Below are 26,079 nucleotides of genomic sequence, written 5' to 3'. Positions count from 1 at the left end.
GGCAGATGCTGTGGATTGAGACGCAGCCCATGCAAAAAACCTGATACACTATCTCTAGCTTAAATTGACGGATTTTGAAGCATTTTTTTTGTTATGTTACTTAGATTGACTCACATGTGCGTTAATAGACTCTTAAGGTTGAATTTCAAATCATTTCTGGATAACAATTAAGTACCTTACTGTGATTGTTTTAAATCAAAATGCTCAAAAAGAAACCAAAATAGCTTCTTAGCAAAGATACATTTCTCAAGCAAGAATGTTGCTAGCACTGTCTGGGAGTGGTCTTATTGGGGAGGGAAAAAATGAAAACTAGCTGTTACTGGCAGAGAGTTTTGGAACTTTCTTTTTATTGGTCTATTAACTAATTTACCGCCTGGTGATGTCACCAGGCAGACTAAAACTCCATCCCACCAAAACAGGCTGAAATTTCAGTCTGTCTTTTCAAACAGCTGTTTCACAGAAAGAGCATTATCATAATGTTTACAATTTCATAGTATTATTCCAAACTCATAGTCAGAGGTGTAGTGGAGGGAATACGCAGGTATATGCTGTAGATCCACTTTTTTGTGGGCATTACGTATACTAATTTCTTAATCCCCACGATGCGTATCCAAGTAGTGTAGTGGAGGTATATGCAGCATCAACGAATAAGGCTGATGGAACAGATCACAATGTTTTGTTTAAAATGTTGATAAATTATTATTTCTTCACATTTTAAGCACAGCAATGTGCACACGGAGGTAGGCCTTTGCGCAAATGTTCCAAAATACAATCTGCAGGAAAATGGCCACTTTCATGGACAGAGATGGGAATATCATTAAAAATGTAGAAAGAGCAGAGATCTAAAGATGCAACAACTATCACGGGCTGCTAATCTGACAAGGATAATGCCTTTGGATGCTAGACAAGGAAAGAAAATTGATTTCAAAACCAATAGAACAAGAGCACATATGAGGAAATATTTATAAAATAATTGCTTCCACGTTTCTATGGTTGAATTTTGGCTATACGCTACTTTGTAACAAGAAGTAAGACATGCCTCATAATATGAGGTAAAACGCCCAGGTTTCAAACAATTAAGGAACAGGAGAAATATAGCAATGCTAATGATAAGCCTAACCATCTTCTGGTAAATGGAAAGGCTTTTCCAAAAACCTCAATTGAATGTTAAAGGGAAACTTGAAATGTTAACTTCTTATGTGAAAATGGCGCATTTCTATATTTTGTAGTAAAAAAAGATAGAGGACAATAAGTGTTTTCAATGAGATCATAAACCAATTAGTAGATAATTAGGAGGCAATTAGTAGGCAATGCCTACTTATAATTGGTTAAAATCACACGACTCACACCGATGATGTCATTGGAAACACATCTTTATCTTTTTTACTACAAAACATAGAAACGCGCAATTTTCACATACAGTACATTATGTTGATGTTGGGGTGGTGCTGGCAGAATCATATTGTGATTATTTGCGCAAACTCCATCTCATGTGCGCTACAGAAACACAGCAAACCAAACAACAGTGCTACGTGCCTGCACAGTTGAATTAAATGGTAGGCCTAACTACAATAAAAAATGTACATTTCTTAGATTTTTCCCAGACCTCAAAAGTGTGATGATGTGGTTTAAGCATTGTTGTGGACAAAGTACATCCAATTTAGCTGTTTTTCTATTTTAAGAAGTGTGACTTTGAGAGCGAAAACCTTAAAAAATTTGAAAACCTGTGAATATCTGACTCAGTTGACAGCCTCTATTTCAATAGTAGGCCGCTATTGGCCTACAAAACTGGTGGAGGCTGTTGAGGGGAGGATGGCTCATAATAGTGGCTGGAACGGAGCAAATGGAATGGCATCAAACACATGGAAACCATGTTTTTGACGTATTTGATACCATTCCACTTATTCTGCTCCAGCCATTCCTCCCCAATTAAGGTGCCACCAACCTCCTGTTGCCTACTTGCACAGTATTGCTTGGGTTGGCCTGACTGTGAAAGACCAATATGGGATTTATCATTTTAGGTAATTCAGAGTGAATGTCACTATTTGTCATTTTTGGAATTTTTCACACAGGGCACCTTTCCTTCACTGGGCTGGCCGTTTGGGGTTTTTGGGGCACAATTTGAGAAGAATACCCACTTCTCCAGGCACCACTGCACCACTGCTCATAGTGTGGAAATATACACTGAGTTAACAGAACAGTAGAAACACCTTCCTAATATTGAGTTGCACACCCTTTTGCCCTCAGAACAGCCTCAATTCGTTGAGGCATGGACTACAAGCGGTCGAAGGCGTTCCACAGGGATGCTGGCCCATTTTGACTCCAATGCTTCCCACAGTTGTGTTAAGTTGGCTGGATGTCTTTTGGGTGGTGGACCATTCTTGATACACACGGGAAACTGTTGAGCATGAAAAACACAGCAGCATTGCAGTTCTTTACAAACTCAAACCGGTGCGCCTGGCACCTACAGCCATACCCCGTTCAAAGGCACTTAAATATTTTGTCTTGCCCATTCACCTTCTGAATGGCACACTATACAATCCGTGTCTCAGTTGTCTCGAAGCTTAAAAATCCTTCTTTAACCTGTCTCCTCCTCTTCATCTACACTGATTGAAGAGGATTTAACAAGTGACATCAATAAGGGATCATAGCTTTCACCTGGATTCACCTGGTCCGTCTATATCATGGAAAGAGCAGGTGCTCCTAATGTTTTGTACACTCAGTGTATATAAAACACAGGAAATCACATTTGACTGCACTGGGCCTTTAAGTAATCTTTTTCTTCATCTTTTGATCAGGTGGGCTGTATGTTTGTGAAGATCTCTCAGCCCAATAAGCGTGCGGAGACCCTGGTTTTTTCTAAGAATGCTGTGATCTCTCTGAGAGATGACAAACTGTGTCTGATGTTCCGGGTCGGGGACCTGCGCAGCTCCCACATTGTAGGGGCCAACATGAGGGCCAAACTCATCAAGTCTAAACAGACTCAGGAAGGTGAGGCTAACATACCATCCATCGCCATACAAGGTCTGCATCCCAAATGGCACCCTACTCCTTATATAGTGCACTACTTTTGGTCAAAAGTAGTGCACTATATGGGGAATAGGGTACCATTTGGGATGTAATTATAACTTTTCACATAATCTATTTCTGTATATTATGGAAGCATTCGGAATGTATTCAGACCCCTTTACTTTTTCCATTTTGTTATGTTACAGCCTTATTCTAAAATTGATTAAATGATATCTTTTTCTCATCATTCTACACACAATACCCCATAATGACAAAGCAAAAACAGTTTTTTAGAAATATATGAACATTTATTGAAATGAAAAAAACTTCAATACCTTATTTAAGTAAGTATTCAAACCCTTTGCTATAAGACTCAAAATTGAGCTCAGGTGCATCCTGTTTCCTTTGATCATCCTTGAGATGTTTCTACGATTTGATTGGAGTCCACCTGTGGTCAATTCAATTTATTGGACATGATTTGGAAAGGCACACACCTGTCTATATAAGGTCCCACAGTTGACAATGCATGTCAGTGCAAAAACCAAGCCATGAGGTCAAAGGAATTGTCCGTAGAGCTCCGAGACAGGATTGTGTCGAGGCACAGATCTGGGGAAGGGTACGAAAACATTTCTGCAGCATTGAAGGTCCCCAAGAACAGAGTGGCCTCCATCATTCTTAAATGGAAGAAGTTTGGAACCACAAAGACTCTTCCTAGAGCTGGCCGCTCGACCAAACTGAGCAATCTGGGGTGAAGGGCCTTTGTCAAGGATGTGACCAAGAACCAGATGGTCACTCTGACAGAGCTCCAGAGTTCCTCTATGGAGATGGGAGAACCTTCCAGAAGGACAACCATCACTGCAGCACTCCACCAATCAGGCCTTTATGGTAGACTGGCCAGGCGGAAGCCACTCCTCATTACAAGTCACATGACAGCCCGCCTGGAGTTTTCCAAAAGGCACCTAAAGGACTCACAGACCATGAGAAACAAGATGCTCTGGTCTGATGAAACCAAGACTTAACTCTTTGCCAAGCGTCACATCTGCCAAGCGTCACATCTGGAGGAAACCTGGCACCATGAAGCATGGTGGTGGCAGCATCATTCTGTGGGGATGTTTTTCAGCGGCAGGGACTTGGAAACTAGTCAGGATCGAGAGAAAGATGATCGGAGAAAAGTAAAGAGAGATCCTTGATGAAAATCTGCTCCAGAGCGCTCAGGACCTCAGACTGGGGCGAAGGTTAACCTTCCAACAGGACATCGACCCTAAGCACACAGCCAAGACAACGCAGGAGTGGCTTCGGGACAAGACAGAGGAAATCTGCAGAGAAGAATGGGAGAAACTCCCCAAATACAGGTGTGCCAAGCTTGTAGCGTCATACTCAAGAAGACTCGAGGCTGTAATCGCTGCCAAAGGTTCTTCAACAAATGATTGAGTAAAGGGTTTGAATACTTATGTGAATGTGATATTTACATGAGTATTAGCAAAATTAGCAAAATATTATAACGTTTTTACAATCCTGTCTTGGAGCTCCACTGGGAATTCCTTCGACCTCATGACTTGGTTTTTGCTTTGACATGCACTGTCAACTTTGGGACCTTATGTAGTGTTTTCTTTGTTTTCAACCTCGTGTTGCATTTCAGGGTCACGACTAGTCGTAAACCTTGGCTGCAGCATGTTTTATACCCCAGGGTAGGAAGGGCATTCCCATCTTTATGACACACTCTCTGGGTTCCCTGGGGCGTAGCTAGTTACGAGGCAAGGTATTATAAATTGCTATGATCTCGTTTAGACAACTAAAATCACAGTCTTATCGTCACCAAAACATTCTCTTTCATCTGGATATTTTCTACATATCATAAAGTATGTAAACATCACATACACATTATGAAAACCTTCAAGTTATCATGTTTTCATTTAACTTTTAATAACATAACAACATCGACTTTCATTTTCATATTCCATCTATCATTGTTACCACCATTTTGGCTGATGAAATATAATGTCCCAAAGTCCATTTATTGCATGTTACAGTTCTGAGGTAGATTCTCCATAAGGCCCAAACAGACATTCCAGTCCTAAACACTAAAGGACAAAGGATTCGTCTGCTGCTTTAAGATTTACAATGGGCGTGAGGTATCATAACCCCCCCCCCCCCCATCAATCCCTCTATACCTCTCAGAGATATCTCTGTAGAACCGTGATCCACTGTAACCTGATCCTCACAGGCCAGTCATGACAGTCCCCCTCTGGTGGGTTGAACTTGGAAGGATCCTGCATTTTGCAACCCACCATAAGAATGACCATTGGATGTCCTGGTTTGTGGATCATTGTAGCAGTCCCCCCCTGGTGGTTTAACCTGGTAGGATTTCTGCAAGCTGCAGACCACCACCAGAATGGACAGGGGAGGTCCGGCTGTGGCTCTGCATTCCGCCCTGTCGCCCGGTTGTCCCGGCTAGTGGATCTAGGCAGTAACTTAGGCAGACGTTAATAACACACAACACTCAGGCAATACATCATTACATCTCTGACCCAAATGTGTGGCGTTGTGGCACTAACTGGTGGTTGTATGGGGAACTTGTTTATGGCTCTATCACTTCCTAAGTCTCAAAGGAAATGAAACAAAAATGAATAAAAACATAAACAAAAGACATACAAAATATAGCTACCACACCTTAACCATCTAATTTGGACTAAAGGTCTAAAGGACTAAAGGTCTTGGCTAAATGACTATCATGGCATTGTCTCTAATGTCATATCTAGGGGGATCCTACTTGAAGGTAGGTAGTTAAGGCACTTGGAAAAAATGGCACCCTGAATGACAAATCTTACATTGGGGACATTACGGTGCTGTCCTAGCAAATTCGGGAGAGGAGGCTGTGGATGGACCCCCTGATGGGGTTTCAGGATCTATTGCCAACTTTTGAAAATCGGGATCGCTTCCGTCCCACGGGTGATCCTAGTTTAAGACCTCATTAGGTCTTCCATTGCACATGTGCACCTGTTGACGTAGTAGGTGCACACGCCAAGGGAAATAAGACCAAGGATCATGGTAACAGTCAGGATACTGTCCGGCACCGTCCAAGAGCGGGTGACAGACCAATCTTTTGGCTTGTAGTCAGTCGCGTCAACTAATAGTGCCTCATGCTAAGACCAACAGTCATTGGTCCCTCATACTGGATTTGGTTTTGAATGGCTCGTGATAACTCAAGGGAACACTTAGCAAAAGTGTCAGCCATTTCAATATCTGTGTCTATCCTGTCGTCGGGAAGTTGGTATGGAGCGAGGTCGGCTATGTGGATAATCGCCCCCTCTGGTACCTTAACAAAAACAGTCTGGGTGGGGAGGTTCAGTTGGGTGGTTGAGTCATGGCATTTGTAAGTCATAGTGGCGGACGCGAACAGGGTGTTAACCAACCATCGATTCCCTACAACCTCTACTTGTGTGGTAGTGACCCCATCCCTTGCTGTTAGTTTGGCTCTTCAGCATTCTTCGCTCTGTGTTATCCCTGACGAACGGTTTGCTAGGACAGAGGTAGTGGACGTCTTTGGTTAGAGTACACATTAACAGGTTAGGGGTGAGATAGAGATGGCAATTTTCACATGGGTACTGTCGCGCCAGAATCCTACATTTAGAACCGTTTTCAATCTATAAATATTCTCCAGTTCAACAACCGGCAGCGTCAGTAAAAATCCCACATCATTACGATCAACATCAACGTGTATTGGGATCGCCGACCCCAGATTATAGGCCAAATGTGACTGTAATGGCCTAATCGTGGTTGTGGTAGCTGAGGTCAATATGTCGTGCACCATTGAGAGGGGCAGTAGATATGAGGGGATTCTATTCATGGCCAAATGGTCCATAGAAGAGCTAACTTCATGGAGAAAATCCTCCAATAAGAATCAAACCAATTTAACATGGGCATAGTCATGGTTCATGACCTCTACTAGCTTCCCTACCGACAGGAGGGTTTTGTTCAGGAGAGTGGCGTGTGTGTTTACCACCAGAATAGTGTCCTGGAGAGACTTCCCCACATGTTGCAATGCTTTCATCTGTTGCTGGATAAGTAGCATCTCCCTAACATTTCTCTTGACTGTTGCTAGACTGACTGTGTTGACGGCAGTGGTACCTAGAGCAAATAGTGACCCTACTGCTGCACCTATCATGAGTAGTGCCCAGACAAATTGTTTTTCTTGCCTGGGCTCTGCTAGTTCTGACTGGGTGACTGTGAACTTTTGGAGTTGGGCCAACATATGGGCAGTGTCTAGCTGGGCATGCTTATCTGCCTGGGTGGTCCAGCCAGCCCAGGGCCAACTCAAATACGCTGCAGGTGGAATGTGTTGGCGGTACACGTTCTTCGCATCTAGGTGGACGTGTGTGTACTCTGCAGTTGGTTATAAAAAGTCCTGGATCATCACGGAGAACGATTCTCGTAGGGCGTCCGCTCCTGATTACATCTGCTGGGTTGGTTTTGACCAGGGCGCAGAGTGTCAGGATCAGTCAAAGGAACTCCATCCTACAGAGACTCAACATCAGAGATATTGTTTGATTATTTCAGTTATTTGCTTTTGTAAACAAATGTTGACACAACAAATTTAGCTGATTTTCCTATTTTGAACAGCACAGCGCAGGACAATATCAACAGTGACAACGAACGTATATCTTGTAGCTGGGAAGAGAAGAAAATATGTTAGGTGCAACATACTGATCTCCAGGACGGGATCAGCTTAGGATACTTAAGAATTTTCTTAGTATCTCTGACTTGCTAGGTATCTGTCTATTCAGTGCGGTCTATTCGGTGTTTTGATGTTGCTGACTGCTTGGATTCTGTTAGACTGTGGCAGGATGCCCTCAGCACCCACCAGAAGCCCAACGTAGTTTACCTTGGTCCTGCACCATTGTCCTTTCATGATGGCCAACTTAGCCCCTGCTGCCCCGAGTTGGGTAAGAACATGGTCCATCTCGTTGAGGTGACCAAGTCCCACTTCTCATGAGAACGTCGTCCACATAGATTATCATCCCCCTGGAGGCTGCGTCTGGCATAGCCTTGTGCAGGAAGATGTTGAACTCTGAGGGGGAGTTCGCATATGGGCAACGATTGAACGTGAAGAGCTTGTTCGAGAAAGACAAAGCCAACTTGTGTTGGTCACGAGGGTCAACTGTCATGGTCCAGAAACCATTCGCCACATAGACGGTGGAGTACTTGGCGTTTGCCACCTTTGGCAACTCTTGGTCGAGCTGTATCATTGGCCAACAAGACAATGGAACCAGCTTGTTGAGTTGTCTGTCGTCAATGGTAAGACGCCATTTACTTGTTGGTTTCAAAACAGGCCACACGGGAGCGCTGTTGCATTCCTTAATTATCCATTTAGCTAATAGGGAGTCGATAATCTCTTGTACCGCTGCGTACGCTGCAAGCAGAATTTTGTATTGTTTAACCTGTTGGGGGTAGGGGGCAGTATTGACACGGCCGGATAAAAAACGTACCCGATTTAATCTGGTTACTACTCCTGCCCAGTAACTAGAATATGCATATAATTATTGGCTTTGGATAGAAAACACCCTAAAGTTTCTAAAACTGTTTGAATGGTGTCTGTGAGTATAACAGAACTCATATGGCAGGCAAAAACCTGAGAGGATTCTATATGGGAAGTGGCCTGTCTGACAAGTTGTTCTTCATCTTGGCTCTTTTTATTGAAGACTGGGGATCTTTGCTCTAACGTGAGACTTCCTACGGCTCCCATGGGCTCTCAGAGCCCGGGAAAAAGCTGAACGATATCGAGGCAGCCTCTGGCTGAAACACATTATCGCTTTTGGCAAGTGGCCGATCAGAGTACTATGGGCTTAGGCGCGTGCCCGAGTCGACCCCATGCTTTATTTTCTTTCGTCTGTTTACCTAAATGCAGATTCCCGGTCGGAATATTATCGCTTTTTTACGAGAAAAATGGCATAAAAATGGATTTTAAACAGCGGTTGACATGCTTCGAAGTACGGTAATGGAATATTTAAATATATAAATGTTTTGTCACGAAATGCGCCATGCTCGTAACCCTTATTTACCCTTTCGGATAGTGTCTTGAACGCACGAACAAAACGCCGCTATTTGGATATAACTATGGATTATTTGGGACCAAACCAACATTTGTTATTGAAGTAGAAGTCCTGGGAGTGCATTCTGACGAAGAACACCAAAGGTAATAACATTTTTCTTATAGTAAATCTGACTTTGGTGAGTGCTGAACTTGCTGGGTGTCTAAATAGCTAGCCCTGTGATGCCGGGCTATCTACTTAGAATATTGCAAAATGTGCTTTCACCGAAATGCTATTTTAAAATCGGACATATCGAGTGCATAGAGGAGTTCTGTATCTATAATTCTTAAAATAATTGTTATGCTTTTTGTGAACGTTTATCGTGAGAAATTTAGTCAATTCGCCGGAAGTTTGCTAGTTCTGAACGTCACATGCTAATGTAAAAAGCTGGTTTTTGATATAAATATGAACTTGATTGAACAAAACATGCTTGTATTGTATAACATAATGTCCTAGGTGTGTCATCTGATGAAGATCATCAAAGGTTAGTGCTGCATTTAGCTGTCTTCTGGGTTTTTGTGACATTATATGCTAGCTTGAAAAATGGGTGTCTGATTATTTCTGGCTGGGTACTCTGCTGACATAATCTAATGTTTTGTTTTCGTTGTAAAGCCTTTTTGAAATCGGACAGTGTGGTTAGATTAACGAGAGTCTTGTCTTTAAAATGGTGTAAAATAGTCATATTTTTGAGAAATTTAAGTAATAGCATTTCTAAGGTATTTGAATAACGCGCCACAGCATTCCACTGGCTGTTACGTAGGTGGGACGATTTCGTCCCGCCGGCCCTAGAGAAGTTAACAAATGTAGGAGCTGCTCCGGGCGGCGTAGGAATAGGCACCACATGAATAGCCGTAACACCACAGTCCAGTGAGTCGGTCGACCAGATCTCATTGTGTTTGTTAATTTCTATGGGCTAGGTGGGACGTTAGCGTCCCACTCTATTCAACAGCTAGTGGAATCGCGTGGCGCGAAATACAAATACCTCAAAAATGCAATAATTTCAATATTTCAAACATACGACTATTTTACACCATTTGAAAGATAAGACTCTCGTTAATCTAACCACATTGTCCGATTTCCAAAAGGCTTTACAGCGAAAGCAAAACATTAGATTATGTTAGGAGAGTACATAGACACAAAAAACCACACAGCCATTTTTCAAGCAAGCATATATGTCACAAAAACCCAAAACACAGCTAAATGCAGCACTAACCTTTGATGATCTTCATCAGATGACACTCCTAGGACATTATGTTATACAATACATGCATGTTTTGCTCAATCAAGTTCATATTTATATCAAAAACCAGCTTTTTACATTGGCATGTGACGTTCAGAACTAGCATACCCCCCGCAAACTTCCGGTGAATTTACTAAATTACTCACGATAAACGTTCACAAAAAGCATAACAATTATTTTAAGAATTATAGATACAGAACTCCTCTATGCACTCGATATGTCCGATTTTAAAATAGCATTTCGGTGAAAGCACATTTTGCAATATTCTAAGTAGATAGCCCGGCATCACAGGGCTAGCTATTTAGACACCCAGCAAGTTCAGCACTCACCAAAGTCAGATTTACTATAAGAAAAATGTTATTACCTTTGGTGTTCTTCGTCAGAATGCACTCCCAGGACTTCTACTTCAATAACAAATGTTGGTTTGGTCCCAAATAATTCAGTTCAATAGTTCAGAAATTGTATTCCCACCGAAAACTTCCGGTGAATTTACTAAATTACTCATGATAAACGTTGACAAAATACATAACAATTATTTAAAGAATTATATATACAGAACTCCTTTATGTAATCGCAATGTCAGATATTAAAATAGCTTTTCGACGAAAGCACATTTTGCAATATTCTGAGTACATAGCTCAGCCATCACAGCTAGCTAATTTGACACCCGCCAAGTTCGGGGCAACCTAAACTCAGAATTACTATTAGAAAAATTGGATTACCTTTGCTGTTCTTCGTCAGAATGCACTCCCAGGACTGCTACTTCCACAACAAATGTTGTTTTTGTTCCAAATAATCCATAGTTATGTGCAAAAACCCCCATTTTGTTTGTGCGTTCAGGTCACTATCCAAAGGGTAACGCGTGAGCAAGAGTCGCAGCACAGAATGAAGAAATAAAACAGCACTAAAATGTGTATTGGTTAGTTACATCACTGTTGTTAGGGAAAACAATAACATTTATCTTAACCTGTTGTGGTATAGTATTTGCACGCCCGGACAAAAAAACATACCCGATTTAAACTGGTTACTACTCTTGCCCAGAAACGAGAATATGCATATAATTAGTAGATTTGGATAGAAAACACTCTAAAGTTTCTAAAACTGTTTGAATGGTGTCTGTGGGTATAACAGAACTCATATGGCAGGCAAAAACCTGAGAAAATTCCATGCAGGAAGTGGCCTGTTTGCGAATTTGTAGTTCTCCCTTTGCTTCTCTATCGAAACTACAGTGCCCGTGGGGTTATGTAGCACTTTCTAAGGCTTCCATTGGCTCTCTAAAGCGTTCAGAAAGCGGATTGACGTGTCTCCTGTCTCCGGGCAGAGTACAGGAGCACAGTTTGTCAGTGGACTGCCTGGTGGCTAAGAGATAGGAAATGCGCATTCACGAGACCTCGCCATTCTTTCTCTTCCTTTTTGAATGAATACAGCATTGTCCGGTTGGAATATTATCGCTAGAGAAAAATACCATAAAAATTGATTTTAAACAGCGTTTGACATGCTTCTAAGTACGGTAAAGGAACATTTTGACATTTTTTGTCTCGAAACCAAAGTATTCCACCCCTCTGTGTAGTTACTGGCTATATCTGACCTATTATAGCAATCTCAGGAAGAAATCTTAGACATGTATTGATTGGTGGGGAGTTAACCTCTCTAGGGGAGGTTGGACGAAATCGCCCACACTATTCAACAGCCAGTGACAAATCAGAGCGCCAATTTAAAACCAAAACATGTCATAATTCAAAGTTCTCAAACATAGGACTATTTTATAGATACACTTCTCCTGAATCGAACCACGTTGTCCGATTTCCAAAAGGCTTTACTGTGAAAGCAAAACATTAGATTATGTTAGGAGAGTACATAGACACAAAAAACCACACAGCCATTTCCAAGCAACTAGCATGCATCACAAATACCCACAACACAGCTAAATGCAGCACTAACCTTTGATGATCTTCATCAGATGACACTCGACAGAAACATTTGTTTGAATGGCAATAGCTCTTCCATTCCTGTTTCAGTGAACATGCCAAAGTAAGCTGAACGAAGCCTATGATATTAGGCTTGTGGGTGTTCATTCTAAGCTTGTTTGGCATTGTTAGCCAATGAGCTGTCGTGTTTGCGAGTCGCAGAACCAGTGAATTATAATTTCAAAGCCGTGGCAAGTTTAACGTAGTCTTTTTGAACGTGTTGTTGTTGTAGACGGATGAACCTTGTTACATGTCTGTTGGACGTTCACTTCAACAGGTAAAGCCTGTCGGTATTTGTAGCATTAGGGTAGCCATCCAAGGCGTCCTCTATGTCTGCTAAGAACGTCAGTGTCGGCTTTCCTGGAAAGATGCAGAACTTTCTGATGATTTTGTCAAGGTGATCCCCGCCAAGTGCGCAGGGAGCATCGGCACCCTCCGGTGGGGAATTGTGGGCCGAAAGGCCAAGAGGTAAAGCCAAGCTTTGGTTTTGTAGGCAAGGACGCGCCATGTTACTCTGGGCCGAATGGCAAAGAGGAAAAGACTGAGGGACCCCTAAGAGACGTGAAGTCTGAAATCTCCTGTCGTCTACATTCCTTTGTTCCCTGAGATCTGGATGTGAGCTAGGTTGCTCGGTTGGGTAGACCTGCGATAGTGCGTGACTGTTCTAGAGTTCCTCCAGATGGTACCTAAGTGTGTTATTCTGCTGCATCGCAGAGTCCACCTGGGAGCCTAGGGTATTTATTTTAGACACGTGAGTGTCGCACTTGCTCTAGGATGGCCTCATACTTACAGTTGAAGTCGAAAGTTTACATACACCTGTCGTGTCTTTGGGGTAACATTAAACTGAAGACACGTTTATCAATTAACTCCCTGTAATTATTATCACGCGATCAAACTGATTCATCGTTTAATTGTAATTAACTAGGAGATCGGGGCACCAAGGAAAATATTCAGATTAAAGTTATAATTTTCCTAATATAACTTTCCTATATTATAACATTATATATTATATACTATTACAGTATAGGCCGATTATCTTCTGGTTTAAATGGTGTATTTTACCTCGCGTCCAGTCTCATTCCAAACATCGTAAATTGTTGTATCTGCACGAACCCAGTCTTTACTAAGAGTCTTCCATACATCAATTGTCTTAAAATCATTTATTTACTAAACTAATTAATTCACAGAAAGTATACAAACAGTAATTATCATCACAAAGAATTGGTAGAGTAATGTGCCCTAGTGGGCAAAAACAGGCATGGCTGGTCTGTTAGACAATGGGTCATAAAGGGCAGCTGAGAAGACCCTACAGAGTTCATTAATATTAACAATTGACAATTGAACGCTCACTCATTCGGGAACAATTGCAATCAATATATATTTACGCTCAGTGTGTCGTCGGGATCCTTGTTGGAGCGTCGTTCTGTGGAGAGTTTTGTCTCTCTCTCTCTCTGTCTCGGTTAGAATGGATCTTTCAAAGCGACATTCATTAATGTCGTCATAGAATGGATGTTTCGTTGGTCTTCGCGTTCAATGATATAATTTACTTAGCTGCAGACTAATAATTAATATCAAAGACTTGTTCTTATTCTGTCGGTATCAATAGTCTAAAAGTTAACCACGTGGTATGGTTCACTTTCAGTAGATGGGTTGGATGGTCAAACCTATTGGCCAACTCATCAATTGAGTGGAGGCCTGGTCTGGAGAAATGTAAATCAGGGTATAGTTTTATAGTGAACATGTCACATGACGCCTGGTCCTGTCTGTGTCCCTGGGGGCGTGCCGATGACTGAGTTAAGCTTGGTACAGAAATATAATTCTATCACATTAACATCAGTACATAGCATCTCAATGTATTACAAATAGCTTTATCCTTATTAATACATTCTATACAACCATGTGAATGCAAGTCTCAAGGCTGAGGCTATTATATAAACCGTTTTATGGTAATATGGCTATATTGTCTCTTCTGAGTATCACAAAATTGTACCAAGCGGACCAGTTCGTAGCTGGATTCTTCACCAATCTTTCATACCTTCTCCAGAACACAAATGTCGCTTGGCTCCCCAATTCTGTGAGTTGGAAGAATTTCCTGTGTCTCTCTATGGGCCATGTGGCCAGAGACTCTTCTCTGGAATTTTACCACTCCTTCACACAGGGACTGGGTGGGGGAAGGTAGGTTGGGGGATGGTGCAAGGGGGGAGGGGGTCAACTGTCCTCCCTGTACTCAAAGAGGCCAACGTCATGACACACCTTAGCCAAATACATTTAAACTCAGTTTCTCACAATTCCTGACATTTAATCCTAGTACAAATTCCCTGTCTTAGGTCAGTTAGGATCCCCACTTTATTTTACATTTACATTTACATTTAAGTCATTTAGCAGACGCTCTTATCCAGAGCGACTTACAAATTGGTGCATTCACCTTATGATATCCAGTGGAACAACCACTTTACAATAGTGCATCTAAATCTTTTAAGGGGAGGGGGGGTTAGAAGGATTACTTTATCCTATCCAAGGTATTCCTTAAAGAGGTGGGGTTTCAGGTGTCTCCGGAAGGTGGTGATTGACTCCGCTGTCCTGGCGTCGTGAGGGAGCTTGTTCCACCATTGGGGTGCCAGAGCAGCGAACAGTTTTGACTGGGCTGAGCGGAAACTGTGCTTCCTCAGAGGTAGGGGGGCCAGCAGGCCAGAGGTGGATGAACGCAGTGCCCTTGTTTGGGTGTAGGGCCTGATCAGAGCCTGAAGGTATGGAGGCGCCGTTCCCTTCACAGCTCCGTAGGCAATCACCATGGTCTTGTAGCGGATGCGAGCTTCAACTGGAAGCCAGTGGAGAGAGCGGAGGAGCGGGGTGACGTGAGAGAACTTGGGAAGGTTGAACACCAGACGGGCTGCGGCGTTCTGGATGAGTTGTAGGGGTTTAAAGGCACAGGCAGGGAGCCCAGCCAACAGCGAGTTGCAGTAATCTAGACGGGAGATGACAAGTTCCTGGATTAGGACCTGCGCCGCTTCCTGTGTGAGGCAGGGTCGTACTCTGCGAATGTTGTAGAGCATGAACCTACAGGATCGGGTCACCGCCTTGATGTTAGTTGAGAACGACAGGGTGTTGTCCAGGATCACGCCAAGGTTCTTAGCACTCTGGGAGGAGGACACAAGGGAGTTGTCAACCGTGATGGCGAGATCATGGAACGGGCAGTCCTTCCCCGGGAGGAAGAGCAGCAGATTTTAAGAATGTGAAGTGTCAGAATAATAGTAGAGAGAATTATTTATTTCAGCTTTTATTTCTTTCATCACCTTCCCAGTGGGTCAGAAGTTTACATACACTCAATTATTATTTGGTAGAATTTCTTTTAAATTGTTTAAATTTGGTCAAACGTTTTGGGTAGCTTCCACAAGCTTCCCACAATAAGTTGGGTGAATTTTGGCCCGTTCCTCCTGACAGAGCTGGTGTATCTGAGTCAGGTTTGTAGGCCTCCTTCTCGCACACGCTTTTTCAGTTCTGCCCACAAATTCTCTATAGGATTGAGGTGAGGGCTTTGTGATGCCCACTCCAATACCTTGACTTTGTTGTCCTTAACCCATTTTGCCACAACTTTGGAAGTATGCTTGGGATCATTGTCCATTTGGAAGACCCATTTATGACCAAGCTTTAACTTCCTGACTGATGTCTTGAGATGTTGATTCAATATATCCACATAATTTTCCTACTTCATGATGCCATCTATTTTGTGAAGTGCACCAGTCCCTCCTGCAGCAAAGCACCCCCACAACATGATGCTGCCACTCCCGTGCTTCACGGTTGGGATGGTGTTTTCGGCTTGCAAGTCTCCCCCTTTTTCCTCCAAACATAACGATGGTCATTATGGCCAAACAGTTGTATTTTTGTTTCATCAGACCAGAGGACATTTCTCAAAAAAGTACGATCTTTGTCCCCATGTGCAGTTGCAAACCATAGTCTGGCTTTTTTAATGGCGGTTTTGGAGCAGTGGCTTCTTTCTTGCTGAGTGGCCTTTCAGGTTATGTCAATATAGGACTCGTTTTACTGTGGATATAGATACTTTTGTACCTGTTTCCTCCAGCATCTTCACAAGGTCCTTTGCTGTTGTTCTGGGATTGATTTGCACTTTCGCACCAAAATACATTAATCTCAAGGAGACAGAACGTGTCTCCTTCCTGAGCGGTATGACGGTATGACGGCTGTGTGGTCCCATTGTGTTTATACTTGCGTACTATTGTTTGTACAGATGAACGTGGTACCTTCAGGCATTTGGAAATTGCTCACAAGGATGAACGAGACTTGTGGAGGTCTTGGCTGATTTCTTTTGATTTTCCCTTGATGTCAAGCAAAGAGGCACTGAGTTTGAAGGTAGACCTTGAAATACATCCACAGGTACACCTCCAATTGACTCAAATGATGTCAATTAGCCTATCAGAAGCTTCTAAAGCCATGACATCATTTTCTGCAATTTTCCAAGCTGTTTAACCTCTCTGGGACGCTAGGGACATGTATGTTTTGTTCGATAAAGTTCATATTTATATCCAAAAACCCCATTTTACATTGGCGCGTGATGTTCAGAAAATGTATTGCCTCCAAAACCTCCGGTGAATGAGCACATCAATTTACAAAAATACTCATCATGAACGTTGATAAAATTTACAACAGTTATTGAAAGAATTATAGATACACTTCTCCTTAACATAAGTCTTCGATAATATTCCAACCGGACAATAGCGTATTCATTACAGAGGAAAAAAGAAGGAACGGTGCGCCTGCGTGCCTGCACAGTAAACAACTCATTGGTCCCAGGCTTGAGACAGCTCTTATTCTCTCCCCAGTAACAGTAGAAGCATGAAACAAGGTTCTAAAGACTGTTGACATCTAGTGGAAGCCTTAGGAAGTGCAAAATGACCCCAGACACTGTAGTTTGGATAGGGAATCACTTGAAAAACTACAAACCACTTCCTGGTTGGATTTTTTTCTCAGGTTTTTGCCTGCCATATGAGTTCTGTTATACTCACAGACATCATTCAAACAGTTTTAGAAACTTCAGAGTGTTTTCTATCCAAATCTACTAATAATATGCATATCCTACCTTCTGGGCCCGAGTAGCAGGCAGTTTAATTTGAGCACGTTATTCATCTGAATTTCCGAATACTGCCCCCTGTCACCAAGAAGTTAAAGGGACAGTCAACTTGGTGTATGTAAACTTCTGACCCACTTGAATTCTGATACTGTGAATTATTTAACTTAATCTGTCTGTAAACAATTGTTGGAAAAATTACTTGTGTCATGCACAAAGTAGATGTCCTAACCGACTTGCCAAAACTATAGTTCGTTAACAAGAAATTTGTGGAGTGGTTGAAAAAACGAGTTTTAATGACTCCAACCTAAGTGTATGAAAACTTCCGACTTCAACTGTATCTCTCATGGTATGCAGGGAGAGGTCTCGAGTGCGGAGCGAGAGATTTAGTGATGCGATGTCCTCATTTTGCTTAGAGGTCACTTTTTCCAACTTTCTCACCTGGGCTTTCTCATCGTTCATTAAATCAGCGACTTCAAGGAGTTCCGCTGTTTTGTCATCCAACTTGTTCATTAACTGATCGTCTTTTATCTGCAGCTTTTGGAATTGAACATTATTGCTTTGAGTGGTTCCATTCAAACTGTTTGCAGGGCATCAAGTTGCTCGCCCCCATTTTTAGCTAGCTCGTCAGATTAATCTAGTTTTGCGTGGACTTCATCGTATTTATTTTTTGCTAAAACAAGTTGTTCCTGTAGAATACGGACTTGGTCAAGAGTTTGTTCATGTTCTTTGTCATAAGTGTTAGCCAGATCTTTCAACTGATCTGTTCTCAGACGCAGTTTCTCGGTGAGCAGCAGCTTGTCTTTGTCGGCTTTTATCGTCAACTTCCTGGTTCTCTCCACCTGTCCCTTCAACTCCACTGCTTCCTGCTCGTACCTCTGCTGGGCACTGAGGTATTGGACCACTGTTCATCTCTGCTGGTGGGCATAGTTTAGGGCTAAACTGGAGAGAACCTTCACAAAGCATGTGCCTGATGGTCTATTTTGGAGAGTGTCTGTCGCAATTTCTCTAGTTTTTCCGCTTATGGCATCGAAATCTAACATTTTCAGCCCCTCGGCATAGTTAAGATTTGTATCGCTGCTGAGGTCAGCGATCAATCTTTCCATGGCTGAGGGTTCGCTTATTAGCGGGAGAATGGGGGGCAACCCATCTGATAGCTTGCTCATTGTTATGATTATCAGTTATTTCAATTTATGTAAAGTTTGGGTTTTGAGTTGGAAGCTGCAAACACGATTTAAATCAGTTTATAAACGTTCATCAATACTGGATCAGTAATGTGAGAGTTGTGCTAATAATGAACTTGCAAAAGCAAATTTGATTGATTAATCAATTTTAATGATAAATCAGACTTGTCTAGGCTATTTGGGAATTCAACTTTAATTAACCTGAAAGCGTTGCTTTATCTAAGTTAATGTAGAAAGTGTAAAATGATATCATTCAGTGTAACCTGAATTATTTAAACAATTACTGGCGATTCTTCACCACCAGAGGTCACTGATAGCACAAGCTGAATTGTAATGCATGTATTTATGTGTTGAAGGTCTCCGTTGGGTATATCTGATGGTCTGGTCTTTCGTCTTCAGGTGTAAGTCTCTGATTGTCCACAAGATGTCACAATGTCCTTTCTCTTATTCATCTGTTTCCTTGCACTCGTTCTGTGAGAGTGGGCTTCTTAGGATGCTAATCAGCTGTGCCGACACTCCCAGCTTGGGTAGGAGGGCCTTGTAGACAACCGATGATGTGAAGAGAATAACTGGTTGATCCTTCTTGAATTCACCTTCTTAGATACAGTAGCTACTCCACCATAAACTTGATTGTTCAGATATTTTTTTTGGTCTTGAACCTTGTGTTGCGTTTCGGGGTCACGATTAGTTGTAAACCTCAGCAGCATCGCGTGGTAAACTTAGCCTGATATGTAAATTCTTAACTCACATGTTTTATACCCCAGGGTAGGAAGGGCGTTCCCGTCTTTATGACATGCTCTCTGGGTTCCCTGGGGCGTAGCTAGTTACGAGTCAAGATATTATAAATTGCTATGATCTCATTTAGACAACTAAAATCACAGTCTTATCGTAACCGAAACATTATCTTTCATCTGGATATTTTCTACACAACAAAGTATGTAAACATCACATACACATTATGAAAACTCTTCAAGTTAGTTAGAATGTTTTCGTTATAACGTCTTGATTTAACTTTTAATAACATAACAAAATCGACATTCATTTTCATATTCCATCTATCATTGTTACCACCATTTTGGCTGATGAAATATAACGTCCCAAAGTCCATTTATTGCATGTTACAGTTCTGAGGTAGATTCTCCAATAGGCCCAAACAGACATTCCAATCCTAAACACTAAAGGACAAAGGATTCGTCTGCTGCTTTAAGATTTACAATGGGCGTGGGGTATCATAACCCCCCCATCAATCCCTCTATACCTCTCCCCTCTGCAGGAGGGAGAGATATCTCTGTAGAACCGTGATCCACTTTGTCATTATGGGGTATTTTATGTAGATTGCTGAGGATTTTTTTTAAATGTAATCCATTTTAGAATAAGGCTGTAACGTAACAAAATGTGAAAAAAGTCAAGGGGTATGATTACTTTCTGAAGGCACTGATATATACTACCCCATTTATGAACTTTAAATACTTATTAATCATTAGTCGTAATAGAGAAATGAGGGGTGCTAAAACCATTAACCTCTGGTGTAGCCCCTCGGCTATCTGTAGGAGGAAAGTACATGGTGGGAGCAATTAAGCTTGGAATGTACTGAGCGTAGGGAAAGCGATCACATGTGGCAGGCATTGATAAGGGGAGTGAGCCATAGATTAGTGAGATTAGGTCAATTCACGTTAAGGGAGAAATAAAAGTTTATGGACCGTATCACTTAGTGTCCTGCCCTGCAGTAAAGATAAAATGTTTGTTCAGATGTGTAGGAGGAGACAGCCTAGGAGAAAGGGTTAAATATCACTGCTTGTGTGAAAAGGTTTTTGTCTATTGCAGCTGTATTGATCCTCTGGGAAGAATAAACTTGGTTTAAGCTTTCATAGTGTCCGTCGAGTTTTTACTCTGAGAATTAGAATCTAACAGTGAAGACATCATAACTATGAAATAGCACATATGGAATCATATAGTATCCAAAAAAGTGTGAAATCAAAAAAACATTTTGAGATTCTTCAAATAGTCACCCTTTGCCTTGATGACTACTTCGCAAACTCTTGGCATTCTCTCAACCAGCTTCATGAGGAATGCGTTTCCAACAGTCTTGAAGGAGTTCCCACATACGCTGAGCACTTGTTGGCTGCTTTTCCTTCACTCTGTGGTCAAACTCATCCCAAACTATCTCAATTTGGTGATTGTGGAGGCCAGATCATCTGATGCAGCACTCCATCACTTTCCTTCTTGGTAAAAGCCTGGAGGTGTGTTTTGGGTCATTGTCCTGTTGAAAAACAAATTACATTCCCACTAAGCGCAAACCAGATGGGATGGTGTATCGCTGCATAATTCTGTGGTAGCTATGCTGTTTAAGTGTGCCTTGAAATTCTAAATAAATCAATGACAGTGTCACCAGCAAAGCACACCCACACCATCACATCTCTTCCTCTTTGCATCACGATGGGAATCATGCATGCGAAGATCATTCGTTCACCTACTCTGCGTCTCACAAAAACATGGTGGTTGGAACCAAAAATCTCAAATTTGGACTCATCAGACCAAAGGACAGATTTCCACCGGTCTAATGTCCTTTGCTCGTGTTTCCTGGTCCAAGCAAGTCTCTTCTTCTTATTGGTGTCCTTTAGTAGTGGTTACTTTGCAGAAAATCGACCATGAAGGCCTGATTCACGCAGTCTCCTCTGAACAGTTGATGTTGAGATGTGTCTGTTACTTGGGCTACAATCTGAGATGCAGTTAACTCTAATGAACTTATCCTCTGCAGCAGAAGTAACTCTTGGTCTTCCTTTCCTGTGGCGGTCCTCATGAGAGCCAGTTTCATCATAGCGGTTGATGGTTTTTGCGACTGCACTTGAAGAAACTTTAAATGTTCTTGACATTTTCCGCATTGACTGACCTCCATGTCTTAAGGTAATGATGGACTGTAATTTCTCTTTGCTTATTTGAGCTGTTCTTGCCATAATATGGACTTGGTATTTTCTTCTTCTTCTGTATACCACCCCTTCCTTGTCACAACACAACTGATTGGCTCAAATGCATCAAGAAGGAAAGAAATTCCACAAATTAACTTTTAACAAGGCACACCTGTTAATTGAAATGCATTCCAGGTGACTACCTCATGATTGAGCTGGTTGAGAGAATGCCAAGAGTGTACAAAGCTATCATCAAGGCAAAGGGTGGCTACTTTGAAGAATCTAAAATATATTTTGATTTGTTTAACACTTTTTTGGTTTGTACATGATTCCATTTGTGTTATTTCATAGTTTTGATGTCTTCACTATTTTTCTACAATGTAGAAAATAGTCAAATTTAATAAAAATCCTTGAATGAGTAGTTGTGTCCAAACTTTTTACTGGTACACTATATGCTCACTAAGGGCATATTTCCTGTCCACAGATTAATCCTAGTCCTGGACTGAAAACCTAGCCCTGAAGGTCTTATAAATCACTTCTCACCTGCTCTCTCGTGCTCTCCCTCCTCCTCATCTCGCCCTGCCTCTCCATCGCTCTCCCTCCCCTTCACCCCCTCTCCATCTCACCCCCTTTCGCCCTCTTCCTCCTCTCCAGGTGAGTTTATCCCTCTGGACCAGACAGACATCAGTGTCGGTTTTGAGACAGGGGACGACCGCCTGTTCCTGGTGTCTCCACTGGTCATCTCCCACGAGATTGACCACCGCTCGCCCTTCTGGGACATGTCTCAAGGCCAGCTGGAGAAAGACGACTTCGAAATGGTCGTCATCCTGGAGGGAATGGTGGAGGCCACAGGTTAGTCCATGGCTGCGTTTCAAATGTCACCCTATTCAATATATAGTGCACAACTTTTGACCAGGGCCCAAAGGCAATAGGGCCGTCATCCTGGAAAGAATGGTGGGGGACATTGGTTAGTCAATATCCTGAATCCCAAATGGCAAACTATTAAAAAACAAGTGTAAAAACCGCACACTAGAAAAGACAGGCAACCTACTTTACTTCATTTATTTTTCATTTGCAGTGAAGCAACGGACAACACATTTCGTGTACAGCTTCTTCAAGTTCACATACGCACACCATATTTATTAACAGTTTGTATACTATTTGAACTATGCCTCTGCCTGTTCTCATGATCTGTTATGAGACTGTTGTATAGTGTGGTGCACACACAGAGATCCTGCTCACACACACACATACACACACAGTGAATTATATGAGACCTATGGGTGCACCATGCTTTGAAAGTGGAAGTGACTTTACCGCTCACTAAGAAAATATTTGCTTAGTCATCATAGTAGCTGAAGGTGAGCTGCCAGGGAAGGTTAATACAGTATGTGTTCTCACTATGTGTGTGTGTGTGTGTGTGTGTGTGTGTGTGTGTGTGTGTGTGTGTGTGCGTGCGTGTGTGTTGGCACCCCCAGGTATGACATGCCAGGCGCGGAGCTCTTACCTGGCAGATGAGGTCCAATGGGGTCACAGGTTCAGCCCTATGATGTCACTGGCCGAAGGGTTCTTTGACATCGACTATGGTGCCTTCCATCAAACCTTTGAGGTAAGAACACACAAACACGCAACACTCCAGAAAGAGGAAAGGCTGAAAGCAGCAAGGGCCGCGGTGTGTTGGTGCTCCCGCGTGGCGCAGCGGTCTAAAGCACTGCATCTCAGTGCACGAGGCATCACTACAGTCCCTGATTCGTATCCAGGCTGAATCACATCTGGACGTGATTGGGAGTCCCATAGGACGGTGCACAATTGGCCCAGCGTCATCCGAGTTTGGCCGGGATAGGCCATCATTGTTAATAAGAATTTGTTCTTAACTGACTTGCCTAGTTAAATAAAGGTTAAATAAATAAATAAAAAGAAGTGTTAGCAATCACATGCTGGATGTCGCCGAGCGGTGGCGATTCAACATGTGGAAATAAACAGCTGCTTTTAATCATGTACCTGGCTATGTGCATCACTACCACTAGAACAAAACAACACAGTTTAACCGTTTGCCCATCTGGTGTGTTTCCTCTTTTTTACTCTTGTCATGTCACAAATGATTTTACCCTGATTTTGAAAGTCTTCTTTCAAGTTGTGTCTGATAACTGCAGCTAATACCTATTTTCCCCTTAGGTGGACACTCCCTCCTGCTCAGCGCACGAACTCTCATTGGCTGCGGCCCGATTGGAGGCTCATCTGTATTGGTCGATCTCCAGTAAACTGGATGAAGAGAAATGGGAGGGATCGTCTCTGACCAACCAATCAGGAAAGCAGCTAGACAATGGGAAAGGAGGGGTCGTTGGTCCCACATTTATTGTCGGAGAGATCACTAGAATACAAGAGCAGTCAGGACCAGGAGAGTTGAATGGTTGTGTCACCACCGACCAGTCAGAATCAGAGGCGTAAAGTAGATCTGGTAGAGTTCCAAAATGGCACCCTATCCCCTATACAGTGCACTACTTTTGACCAAAGCCCTGTACTATATAGGGAATAGGCTGCCATTTGGGACATACTTTCAATCAATGTCATGACAGGAGGACCCACAACTACAGTACTGTAAATTACTTTTAGCTAATGTATAGTATACAGCCATAGAACATTTGTTCCCAAGGGAGAGATGGGTGGTTTAAAAAGGCTCATTGCTACTTCATTGCTTTGTTTAATAACACTGACTAGAAATGACAAATTATATCAATTACATTTTGTCTTTATGATATTTAATTCTTACCATGAGCGTCTGTGCTATACTAGAATTATATTCTATATTCTATCTTCTATTGTTATTGCTCTAATCACCTCTGCCAACATACATGATATTAATTAATACACTGTTATTTCAAAGAATGAAATATTGACAATTCTTAGTCAGGAAAGAGGATGTTCAGCCAGGTAAGATACTGAAATGTTCAGAGACATAGAAAGAGCAGCTTGTTTTGGAACATTCTGGAACGTTCAGAGACAGAAAGAGAAGCATGTCATGTGTTGGCTGAATGGGAGAGTCAATGTTTAAAAAGTAAAGATGTATTACAGATAATGGGATAGAGTGTGATAGAAGAGGATATAAAGGAGGATATAAAGGAATAGATTGAAATGGTATCTCTAAATCTGTATCTAAAAAACAAAACAAGGATTGTTTTAAAATATATATAGAACTGTACATTAAGAATGGATGACATTAAAACAACCTCCATTTTGTGACTCATTTAGATATAAATTCATTTCTGTGTTCACTTAAATGTTCACATCACAAGTACTGTAGCTCATCACTGACCCCATCCCAATAGGGTGAGTAGTGGAAGTATTATCCGACAAGCTTTGAGATAAAACCAAGCATTTGCTCTCTTGGGAATGTTTCAGTGCGCTTTCACATAGAATGTAAGTAGCACAATGAAATATCTTCTTTTGATAGCCTCATAGGATTTAAGCACAATGTCCTGCTCAGCTTAGCCCAACCTCCTGCTTCTGCTGCTGTGTACATATGTGAGCGTTTTTAATATTGACAAATTAATTCTATAAGAATTAATAAACTATATTCCACACCAACTTTTGTCATCTTTTCCCCAAACTTTCTTCATCTTTGCCCCTCACTTTTATCAATGTGGTCTTTATTGTACTTTTTCACTGTTAATCCTTTGGGGTATACTGGTTCACTGAACAATTTGACATCTGTCAATCCATTTGTCCAACAATTTGTTTTGTGTGAGACAATCTGGGTTAGAGTCTATTGGCAATACTTGACAAATCATCTGTGAGAAGAGACTAGTGTACCAGTTCACCAATCCCTAGGATGAAATCCCTATCTTGTCCTCACGATGGAACTGAAGAGCACAGGCCTGTTGGCTGGTACAGTGAGGGGTCCTGCTGTTTCCTAGGCAACAGGGTCATGCTCAGGGAGATGGTCATCACTAGTTACCACAGCCACAAATTCAGAATTATGGCAAAACACCACCTATTTGTACAATTTCCATTCTTAAAATATGATTTGAAAACTAACTTTAACCACACTGCTAACCTTATGACTAACCTTAAATGAAGTCCAAAAAGTTCATTTTTGTTTTTATTCATTTTTATGATATAGCCAATTTTGACATTGTGGCTGTAGTAGCAAGTGACAACCCAGTGAGAGAGAAGAACATGGGAGAGGAGAGGATGAATTCTGAGGACCAGAGAGTCAAATGAATTCTGAGGACCAGAGGGTCAAAGAGAGGAGAGAGGTGTGCTGAATTCCCAAGAAATCCTAAGCATCTGAAAATAATGAATAAGTTTAACAAATATGGTATTTGCTTCACCTCGCGGATTTCACCTATCCTGTCATTTCAGATCTGAGTATGAGTGCCAGTCTGACATGTTCTGTTGTTGTTTTACTCAAATAATTAGAACGTAATAGTATCGTTCTATGGTTCTCGCCACTCACACTCGTCTAAAAGGAGATGACGTCGTCACGGTCTCCATGGCATCGAAAAAAGCTGAGCAACCGTCTCCCAGGAAACAGCAGTACGACCAACACATTCCCCGTTTTTGGGACTGGCACATCATTTTTATTTAATACACCTTTATTTAAC

General features: G+C 41.9%; 1 protein-coding gene across 4 annotated transcripts in view; it reads left to right on the top strand.

Annotated features, from left to right (window-relative positions):
* Positions 1–25,060, top strand: part of LOC106600485 (G protein-activated inward rectifier potassium channel 3) — a 41,571-nt gene extending 16,511 nt beyond the window's left edge. For all 4 annotated transcript variants that reach the window (XM_014191863.1, XM_014191862.2, XM_014191861.2 and 1 more), the window contains exons 5-8: positions 2,799–2,991; positions 22,130–22,327; positions 22,954–23,084; positions 23,651–25,060. In XM_014191863.1, the coding sequence (XP_014047338.1) occupies positions 2,799–2,991; positions 22,130–22,327; positions 22,954–23,084; positions 23,651–23,923 (795 nt within the window). In that variant the 3' untranslated portion in view covers positions 23,924–25,060. The remainder of the gene's footprint in view (positions 1–2,798; positions 2,992–22,129; positions 22,328–22,953; positions 23,085–23,650) is intronic.
* Positions 25,061–26,079: the final 1,019 nt, after the last annotated feature.

Source organism: Salmo salar, chromosome ssa03, assembly GCF_905237065.1.
Source record: "Salmo salar chromosome ssa03, Ssal_v3.1, whole genome shotgun sequence".
NCBI lineage: Eukaryota > Metazoa > Chordata > Actinopteri > Salmoniformes > Salmonidae > Salmo > Salmo salar.
This window is presented reverse-complemented; position numbering and strand designations above follow the sequence as displayed.